The following is an 11,026-nucleotide window of genomic DNA, read 5'->3' as shown; positions in this document are numbered from 1 at the left end:
TCTTTGTATTCCCAAAGCAGCACAGTGTTGAGCAAAGAGTAGGGACTCAACAGAGGCTTACTCATTATGTTATCTTATCTTTATCTTAATGATCTTATCTTAATGTGTATCAGCCACTTATTCTTCAAAGAGAAATTTCCAGCAGCCAGAAGCGAAGAAGGAGTTCACCGAGGGACTGAGGCTGTGGGGTTGGCCTAGGAGTGTTCTGGAACTGGACACAAGCTGTGACACCTAAGGGGTGGGCTTCTGATGCTCACAGGAGGAAAGAAGATGTTGCCTTGGGCTTGCAAAGGGTGGGCAGCTGAGACCAAGATCCCTGAATAAAACCAGAAGCCTCAGGGGTGCCTATCTCTTTTCAAATTAGTGTTTTCATTTACTTTGGGTAAATACTCAATAGTGGAATTACTGGATCATACGAGCACTGAGTAATGTATAGAATTGTTGAATCATTATATAGTACACCTAAAACTAACACAATACTGTACGTTAATTATACTTCAACAACAACAAACAAAAAAATCCCAGAAGCCTCCGAAGACTGTTCCCTCCATGTGAAGTCAAGAAAAACTTCATGCACTAGTTCAGGAAGTATCAACAAACTTCCAATGATAAATTCTAACTCTAAATATGGGTGATGGGTTTGAAATTATGTTATATGCTTCGTAATAGGAACTTCAAGTTGAGGGGTTTTGAACTGGGTCAAAGACCAGAGAAAGTCCTTAGAGTTCCTGCTAGTTGTTGGAGGGTAATTCCCACTGAACATGACCTCAAAATAAAAAGAAATTATGAACTACATAGGACAATGGGCCTAAGAGGAAGAATCAACAGACACAGCAGAAAGTAGAATTAGCACCACAGGATCTTCAGGTATCATTATCAATCTGAAACAGTTGTGAAAATAACATTAAAATAATCAAAGATGGATTAGAGTACATAATGAAAGAGCCCTTAAGAGAAAATAACAGATGCATTTTAAAAATGATCCACAAAGACTCTCAAAAGATAAAAATGTAGATATTGAGTAACTCAGTAGTTGTGCTGAAGAGAGTAGGATAGCTCTGAGGAAATAGCCCACAGAATAGCACAGAAAGACAGGGATGAAAAACATGAAAGGAATCTTGAGGCACAGAAGGTACAATGAAGATTCCAGACACTTGTAATGAGAGTTTGAGAAAAAGAGAACAGAAGGACCAGGAAAGAAGCAAAATACAAGGCGCTATGGAGCAGCAGCTTTGCGGACCTGGAGCAAAACCTGAGCTCCGTGGCTGATGTGACATCCTGACTCCCAAACAGGAAAATGAAAGCAAACCTGTACCTCAACACAAGGAATCTATGGCCCACGATTGACAAAGAGCAAATCTACAAAACAACCAGAAAGAAGACATATTAGCTACCAAGCAATAGCAATTAGACTGTGGATTTCTCCTTGGAAAATATGGACTCATGTTTTCACAATGTTAGAAATTATCACAAACTCAATGAAGAAAAAACAGACCATTTTTAAAATACAAAAGCTGACTACATTATGCACAGGCTCTTACTGAAAAGATTAGAAAAGGAACAATCCTTTGGGAATATGGAGACTGAGTCCTGGGGGAAGGAATGATATTCAGGGAAAAAGGTGAGATATTGATATACAACAAGAATGATGATGACAATGAATAACAGCAGTTCAAATTTAGAAAAATTTAACCAACACTCTATCTTTCTGTGCTGTTTTATAGGTTACCTACCCAGCTCTCATCTTACTTTCTTCAGCATAACTACTGAGTTTCCAGTTTCAAGAATCTGATCATCTTATTCCATCTTCCATATTCAATAATGGAATGTAAGATAGAATGATCAGATTTAGAGTATGGTATTCTTCAACAACAAGATGGAGATATTACTGAGTTCTGTTAGTCTTGTGTACGTTATACATTTTAGGTTAATCAGTAAAAAGAAAATACTAGGATATAAAACTTCCAAGACACTAGAAGGAATAAAGGAGAATAAATAAATTCCATGGATCCAAGAGAATACAGGAGAGAGGGAAAAATAAGTAGAAACAAAGAAGACACATGATGGATTAAAGAAAAAGCACAATAAGACTGTGGTGGTAATTATAATACACGCAAATGTGTTATACTTGTCAGTTAAAAGAGAGAGACTGCTAGATCAGAGGAAGTAACATGCAACTGGATGTTGTTTACCAGAGACACACCTAACGCCCACATACTGACAAGGAAAAGCTGAATAGAAAGAGGGAAGGAAAGGACAGTGGGAAAGTATGAAAGAATGCTGGCAGAATTATATGACACTGGAGAAAATAGACTTCAAGGGAAAAACGCTTCTGTGGGGTAGAAAGCTTTTCTATGAGCCAGTGTGTGACCTACTTTCTTTCCACAGGACAAACTTGATGTTTGTGCTTTCATCTCTGTCAGGAACAGGGTTGGTGGGCGGGCATCACAGAATCTCTGCTACACAAAGCACGAGGCAACCACATTGAGAGAAAAATCTCTTCTGAGCATGCCAGCATTTTCATTTACTGTTATCTGGCATCCCTGTTCTAAAAGATGCTTTGGGGGTTGGTTTTCTTGGTGGTATTTTTGGTTAGAGCCACTCTCTTGTATTTGTTACAGAGATGTAAGTCCACTCAGGTAGTTTCGTGTTAAATCTGGCAGTAATTGTGTATTTATTATTACTAATATTACGACAAGTATTATTACTTTCATCGCTGACTATAACGAAAATGTAAACTTGAATCTCTTATTCTACGTTTTAGTTTCTAGTTAGGTAAACTGGATTGTTTTGTTATCAAGTAAAATAATAGATTTTCATATTTGAAGGAGTCTCATTTATGTGAGAACATTTTGCAAAGTATTATTATGAAAGGTACTTCTTACTAGAATAGCTTATAGAGTCTAAATTCACTCGTAAATTAACTTTCCCCACCCCCTCCCCATCTTTCCAAATGTCTTCTATGATGAAGCTGTACTTTCCCCAGAATCCAGTTTTAAATAAACTGGGCCAACAGCTGAATAATGTGTATCAGGAAACTAGACCAGAGGGAAAGATGAATGAGGTTCTCTATGAGGTGGTCTTGACTTTCCAGTGTGATTCTGACCAGTGGATGCTTAGCTACGACTGCAAGGCCACTCGTGCCCACGACCATGAACGTGGACATCCCTGCCTGGTGCTGGGCACTCCCCTGCTGGTGACTCTCTCCAGACACAGCTGGCACCTTCCAAAACTTTTCCCCTAAATGACTGGAAGTGGATACCGGCTGAAGCACATAGCACTTCCAGAGCTGGGCACCTCTCGTCCACAAAATGTGGGGCCGGACAAGGTCATCTCTGAGTTTCCTGTTGCCTCTCAAGGTCTGCCATCCTGAAATGCTAACCTTGGGAAGGCACTGAGGCAGCATGCTTGCAGACACTGACAAGGGAGGATGGGGACAGGCCAGGACTCCGGCTGGGCAGGGGCCTGGCAGCCTTGGCAGCAGGGATTGGTGACTGGGGCTGAACTCAGAGCCACATGCTCAGAAAAAGTCCCCCCGGGGGAGGGGGAGAGTGAGACGTTTTCTGCGCAGCAGGGCCAGGAGGCTGCCTTTGGGTGCAACCCAACATTCCTTCAAGCTTACTGAGATTCAATATTTATCTTGTATCTCAAGTGCCTGAAGTACTACAATGAACAAAACAGGGCCGCAGCAAACTCGCTAGCGCCCTTTCCATCGAAAAGATCACAGATAATAGCACAAAACGGGAAGCCCGACCAGTAGGCACGAGGGACGTGGGTGTGACAAAGGTGGGCTCTCAGAGTTGGTTGGGCAAGGCCAGGAGATTATTTCCAACCGTGGAAACAAGTCGAAGTCGATCAGAGTCAAGGAATTGTAGTGCATGAGAGAAGGCAGGTCTGTGGGCAGCATTCTGCTGGCTTCACTGGGGGACAGAAAGCCAGTGCGGGAAACAATTCTCAGAAAACCCACTCTATGTAAGGGGAAACAACAGTCACACTCAACCAAGAAAAAAAGAAAAAAAAGGAGGGGGAGTCAAATCAGTTGTTATGTAATCAAGTGCTAAATTCTATGGCACAGATCCTAAGCTGCACGGCGCTCGAGGAAGGGCCCATTGCAGGGGCTGGTGGGTTTCTGAGAAAGTTTCTAGAAGGCAAGCAGTTGCAGGGCCCACCCACACGGTGAAGTGGGCACGTGGGGCGGGGTGGGGGGGCTGCTGGGGAGCCGCCAGGGCAGGGGGGGCAGGAGCGGGGAGCAGACAGAGGTTTGCTCCTGGCTTCTCATTGCAGGAAATGTGGTAACAAATATGTTCCCTGACTTTTTTCTCACACCGAACAAGTCTCTGATTTTTCTAGCAAAAGGAAAAAAAACACAAAAAACCCTGCATTTCACGATCACTCTTATTTTTTGCCCATTTTAATGGGCCTCTACTTTTTTTTTTTAATCAAACCCAGCTCTATAGTAATGACAAGTCAATGGCAGGCAGGTCCCCAGGGGGGACAAAGGTAAAGCTCTCGGAGGAAAAATCCCCGTCAGGCTTACCTCTTCTCAACCTCCTCTACCCAAGTATTTTACTTGAATTCTTCATCCGGAGAATTTAGTGCCAGTATTATGAGCATCAATGTTGCCTCTGGCATTTAAGTTAACATATGTTAATGGGAGGATATGGAGGATATTAATATTTCTGGGATATTAAATACACTTTCAGAAACTCAGTATTTTATCCAAAAATAAATGAAATCATAGGAACACTTCCTACAACTGACAGGTTTCCAGGAGGTCAGGGGATGTGCAGTTAGGATGTAATGCATGTTCTCCATGACCACTGGGATTATCTGTGACACATAGCACTTTTCATTGAATTTGGAAGGTAGAACAGAAAGCACACTGAAAGCCTTTTTACATTGGCCTTGCCTTAATTTGTTTGATGTTGATGGTTAGAAAAAAGTCCTTACAGAATCCTTTAAACAGTGCAGAGAACCTCATATGAGAATGAGAAGAATCCCTTCTTGAATTTTATCAGGATTACCTCTCGACCAAGGATTACAGCCGGTCACTGGTGGGAATGGGGGGAGACTCATTCCCTGATCCTACTAATTCAAGTTCAGAAAGACAGACGTCTTCAAGCCCAGGCTTCCTGACCACTTTGGCCAAATCAGGCTTCTTTCGAGGAGGAGGCAGGCACCCATTCATTCCCAGCACTGAAACGTTCCCTTTAAGACAACACAGAGTTACGGATTCCCTTGCATCTGGTGTGTGGGTGTCAGGGTCTTAGGAAGACCCTGGGAAGGAGAAATCAGGCCTGTGGGTGTGGAATCCCAACAGCCCCGAAGCACCACAGGGTGGGCCCGGGAGAGACAAGGAGCCATGAGCCGTTGGTTGGATTATACCCAGGCCGAGAGGAGAGACATTACGTAAGAGCAAAAGCATTCTCTCAAAGGCAGTTTAAAGTTGCTCTGGAGATTCTTTTTCCAGCCCCCCCTTCTCTGTCTCTTTTCAATAGCAAATTAGCGGAAAGAAAAAGTCAGCTTGAAACCTTAAAAATACACTATGCTCCCCCCACCCTGAAGACTGGATTCCTTGGAACAGCAAATGAGAAACGGGGCCATTTAAGCACAATGATAGAAGCTGTTGTAAGCAGAAAAAGGCCTGGATTTCCAGCAGGACCACGAGGGATAGTTCCTGTTCTGAAACCCCGAGAAATGGGCTGTAGGAGCCTTCTGGGGGCAGGGAAAACAGAGGGGGGAGCCCGTGTGCTTTTCCAACGAAGGAAAATGTGAATATGGAAAACCAGACTTCTTTGTAGGTAAGCATTTTAGAAACTTGACAAGGATTCCCATGGGGCAATATTTACAACCTATAGTTTTCAGGGGATTTTAAAGAAGTTTGAGAAGCCACGTGTGCATTCCAGGAAATCCGAAACCATAGTGCCACTTTGGGAAGAGTTTCGAGTCCGATTTGAAACATCTGAACTATGATCTAGCAAACAAACCCCGCATCAGTTTGCAAAGGTATATGGCAGAGACATAGGTATAGAGTGTCCACTGTTGAGAGACAGAGACATACTCTGAAATCTTAACACTTTTTGGCTCAAAGATTTCTACACATCAGACTAGAATGTACCCGATGCTTGGAAATTGGCTCAGCGTGGCCTCTCTTGTTTCCACACAAGATAAAACACTATCTTTTTGGACTTTTATCTCATTGTTGGCTTTCCTATGATGCTCTCATGGAACCACTTACTTTGGACTCAAGAATACACTTAGATTTTACATCCTGAACTAGCACTTGAACTGTAACAGCTTGCGATGATTGATTTAAATTAAAACACTAAAAAAATATATTTTTACATTTGCTATTTTCAAATGTTCCAAAATTTTCTATCTTGATAGCGGACATAAAAGACATATTTGGTTTAAATTTTAATTCCCCTGTACAGAAAAAACCTCCTATTATACTAGTGTTTACTGCTATAAATACCCTGAAAAGTCAGAGAGGATACAAAGTGGTGACAGAAATAAATAAACATGAATATAGTTTTATGGCGTGACAGCCAACACTTCAAATAATGTTCAAATTAGTGTCTTGGCTGTGCACGAACCGCCTCGGTTGATATTCTGGGCCACAGACATAAAGCATGCAGGCTGCTTTGCTGGGATCTGTAAATGCCCGAAATGGTAAATCAACAAGCTCCCGTTTCAAGCAAGCAATCAGTTTTCATTCAATGAGCACAGTTTTCAAAGAAGTTCCACATTTGAAGTACCTACCAAAAGCTGTCCAGCAAAGCAGATGAAGAGGATGAAGGCCAGCAAGAGAAATGCAGCTCCGAAGGAGATCCCGAGAATGGACGTTCTACCAGGGGAACGAAAAGGAACAGGTTAGTGTGGGGGGAGTTTCCATTATTCTGGAAAGCCATCAGTAACACTTTGGGCTTAACGTAATGGGGACTTCATTCCTCACTCACCTTCTGAGAAATGAAAATGGAGCTAAAACCAAATATACGTCCAGAGAAAAGTGTATCCGCAATTGTGTCTGATCATCTTGCTCATTTATCAAAATTGCCCTACAAGCAGCAGGTCCTTGTGAAAGCAAAACCATCTCTTTTCTGACTCTCTTACACAACTAGCACTTTGATGGCTGGGCCTGGCCTCTTCTCCAGAGGAGCAGCCTCATCCGATGCCTTTGAGGACCCCCTGGCCCATCCTTACTCCTGCTCACTTAGGAAACACCAAGTACTTGCCCTCCCAAGTACAATCCAACCGGATTCAACTTTTTTCAGCAATCATGCAGCTAAATGTTTACTGAGGTTCCCCAAAGATTTCAGGGACCATGGCCTTCACATTCTTGCACAAGCTGATGAACATGCAAGCTTCTCCCTATGATCACGTGAAAAATTAAGTTACAATTCTGCCACCGACAGGCTGCAGGTAGATGAAAGCATTTATAAGAATTGCATGCCTCTCTGAGACATCCTTTATTTTTTTTAGTTTTTTAAAGATTTATTTATTCGATTTTGAGAGAGAGAGAATCTCAAGCAGACTCCCCACTGAGCACAGAGCCCAATGCAGGGCTCAATCTCATGTCGCCGAGATCATGACCCGAGCCAAAATCAAGAGTCAGAGGCCTAACCGACTGAGACACCCAGGTGCCCGGAGATATCCTTTAAATCATTAAAAAGTTCAAAGCCTCTTCGAACCTCATTTAATCCAAGGATAGAAGTGTTCAGGGGTATTAAAAGAGCTGAACCATAATGAATAATCAGAGTTGAAATTCAAATGAGACATCCAAGGAGAGGTTAGGGGTCTCTCAGACTGCAATGGAACCTTCTAACAGCAAGGTTGGCCAGAGACACTGAGGAGACAGAAGAACTGGCCCAGAGAACAGAGCGACAACACTGAATATGGATGCACGGAAGGCTCAGATGCAACTCAGCAACACATGTGCACAGCTGTGAGTCCACAGTGACAGAAACAAAGCAGATAACCAGTGCCTGAGGCCGTCATGATGGGAAGGTTCCACTCAGCGCACACTCTCAAATACCTCCTCTCTAACGGGATGATTTACACATCAAGCAAGGTCAACAAAAGCTTGACTTCAAACCCAAACGTGAGCCTGACTCGGTGATGCACTGGGCACTGAGTTATCTGCTAGAGCGATTCCCAGTGCTTTCAAATGCCTAGCCAGATAATGACATTTGTTCACATTTTATGAGTAACACTAAGTCTCTGCTAGAAGGGTGTATATACACCAAATACATCTAGCCCCATGCTAGGCTGTATGTAATGTCACAGACAAGCAAGATGTCATACCTGTTTTGAGCTGCTTACAGTGCAGTGGAGGTAAGCACCATATGTCCTTACCTCCCCTATCTAGAATATCCTGCTTTCAGACAGCACTCCAGGACTCAGTCTCTGGTCAGAAGCCACCAGTCTCACATCTCCCTAACACATAATCTCAGAGCCTCCTGCTTAGCCAGGCAGTGAGGGGGGAGGGGAGTGTGAAACAGTCAACACCTCAGAGGAATGGAGGCCTCTTGGCACTCTTGTGACTGAAGTGGGACACAGTAACTCATCTGCTGATTTTGTGTTTGCCGTCTTTCTCACCCAGTTTTACAGGAGAGCTCTGATGGGCTTGCTCTGATTCTGTGCTGCCTGGTTCCTTTCTGGTATCAAGGTAATGTTAGCTTCATAAGGTTGAGTTCAGAAACATTACATCTTTTTCTTAGGTCTGAAACTGTTTAAATAACACATCAATGGTCTCTTCTAGAAGGTTTGGTAAATGTCAACTGTAAAACCATCTGATGATAGTGATGGTCATAAGACAACGATGGTAAACGATGGTGATGGTGATGACATGGATGGTGTGATGGTGATGGTGATGGATGATGGTGATGATCATGGCGAGGACATGATACAAGATGGTGCTGATATGAAGATAGTTTACTCTGTGCCGAGTACTGTTCTAAATGCTTTATATGCAGAATTCACTTAATCCTCACCATAATCATGGATAGTAGTTACTATCATTACTTCATTTTACCAAGGAGAAACGGAGGCCCAGAGAAGCTGAATAACTTGCCTAAAGTCATACCTCTATTAAGTGGTGTGGCCAAGGATTTATGTCCATTCAGTTGTATTCCTGACCCAGATTTGGTTTTTAGGAGTAGACGTGTCACATTTCTGCCTTGTTTACTGGCTTTATTTCTTGAGTCAATTTTGATAATTTTCCTGGAAAATTTAGATTTAGATTTTCAAATGTGAAATATTCTACACAATATTCTTTTAATTTTAAAAGTCTCCATTTTTGAGGCATCGTTTTCTTGACCTTAATGTCCTTTTTCTTTTTCTCTCTAGATCAGACTTTTGAAACTGTGCGTGTTTGCTGATCTTTACAAAGAATGAGCTTTTGGCTTATTATTAAGGTCTATGCTTTCTGATGGTTTTCTATATAATTAGTTTCTGATTTAAATTTTAACAATTGCTTCCTCTTTCTTTACACAAACTTATATTACTTTTTTCTTGTTATTTATTGCCAATCTTTTATATTTTCTAATAAATGCATTTAAGGACATAAATATTCCTATAACTACTGCTTTAGCCAAATCCTACAGTTTTTGACTTGTAGTTACTCATTGTTGTTCTTCTCTAAAAAGCCTATAATTTCAATTTCCATTTCCTTTTAATACAAGAGTTACTCAGAAGTCTAATTTATAAATTCCACAAGAAGATTATTTTTGGTCTGCCCCTGTTACTTCTAATTTCATTAGATTTGACCAGAGATTGCGGCCTCTATTATTTCTACTTTGACAATTTATTTTTCTTCTAGGATGTGATGAACATGATTTACTTCTGTTGTGTCTTACGGATTTCTAAAAATGTTATCTATTTCCTTTCACTGGAAACAAAGCATGTTCCCTAAATATGTCTGTTGTCAGAGCCGGATGAGTTAGTCAAATTCCCAGTGGGCTGACTTAATGGTTCAATTTGGTCTGTCAATTTTAGAATGTATTAATATTTCCGGCTAGGACTGTGGGTTTGTCAATATATCTGAACATTCTAATTGCTTCTCTTTCTTTCAAAGGGATGCTGGAGTGCATGAAGATTTACAATTGCTCAGTCTTCTTGGTGACTGTACCATTATGCAAGTCTTTCTATTTCTTGTGCTGAATGCCTTCCACTTGATTCCATGTTGTCAGAAGTTTTTATTCCTGCAGCTTTCTTTTTCCTGTAAACTGTTTCCTGGAATAGCTGTTTTCCATCCTTTATTTTTCACCTCTTGTCTTTTAATTTTAGTGAGATCTCCTGTACCTAGTACAGAGGTAGCCTTTGGTTTTAGCCTCAATCTGAGCCGCTTTCCATGAATAGGACATTTTAATCCACTCAAAATTATGAAATTTGACAATATTTGGCCAGATCCTTCCATCTTATTTTCTTAAAATGTTCAGTAGAATTCACAAAGAAATCACTGTAGGGGGAAGTTTTCTTTGTAGGAATGTTTAGAAAATCAAATTCAATAAATTTAATAGATATACACCCATTAAAATTTTCTATCCCATTATGTTGCTGTTTTGGTAGGGTTGCTTTTCAATGAATTTTCCCCTTTTAAGTAAATTGTAAATCTTTTTGGTCTGGAGTAATTTGTAATATTCCATATTTTATCCATTAATGTCTGTAGGACCTGTAGTGAATCTTCTTTTATTCCTTATGTCCTTATGTTAGTTTGGGTGCTCTGTGATTCTGTGATTATCTCTCTTTCTTGATCAGTCTTGCTAGTGGTTTAGGAATTTTTAAACTTGTTCAAAGAACCAACTTTTGCTTTGTTAATTTTCTGTATTGGTTGTTCTCTATTTTCTGGATTTCTTTCTTCATTAGTATTTATTACCTTCTACTTGATTTGCCCATCTTTTTCTGGCTTCCTAAGTTGAAACTTCAACAACAAATTTTAACCCTTTCTTCTTTTCTAATATAAACATTTTAAAGCCGCAAATTTCTCCCTAAATTACTGCTTTAAGCTACATCCCACACCTTTGGG

At 41.0% G+C, this 11,026-nt stretch overlaps 1 protein-coding gene across 1 annotated transcript in view; it reads right to left on the bottom strand.

The window, feature by feature from the left end:
• ADCY2 (adenylate cyclase 2) overlaps window positions 1-11,026 on the bottom strand; it is a 369,586-nt gene that overhangs the window by 51,362 nt on the left and 307,198 nt on the right. The window contains exon 15 of the mRNA XM_081825785.1: window positions 6,736-6,847. Coding sequence (XP_081681911.1) covers window positions 6,736-6,847 — 112 coding nt within the window. The remainder of the gene's footprint in view (window positions 1-6,735; window positions 6,848-11,026) is intronic.

Source organism: Leptonychotes weddellii, chromosome 7, assembly GCF_054177405.1.
Source record: "Leptonychotes weddellii isolate Sample4059 chromosome 7, ASM5417740v2, whole genome shotgun sequence".
NCBI lineage: Eukaryota > Metazoa > Chordata > Mammalia > Carnivora > Phocidae > Leptonychotes > Leptonychotes weddellii.
The sequence above is the reverse complement of the archived record's forward strand: the minus strand, read 5'-3'. Positions and strand labels throughout refer to the sequence as shown.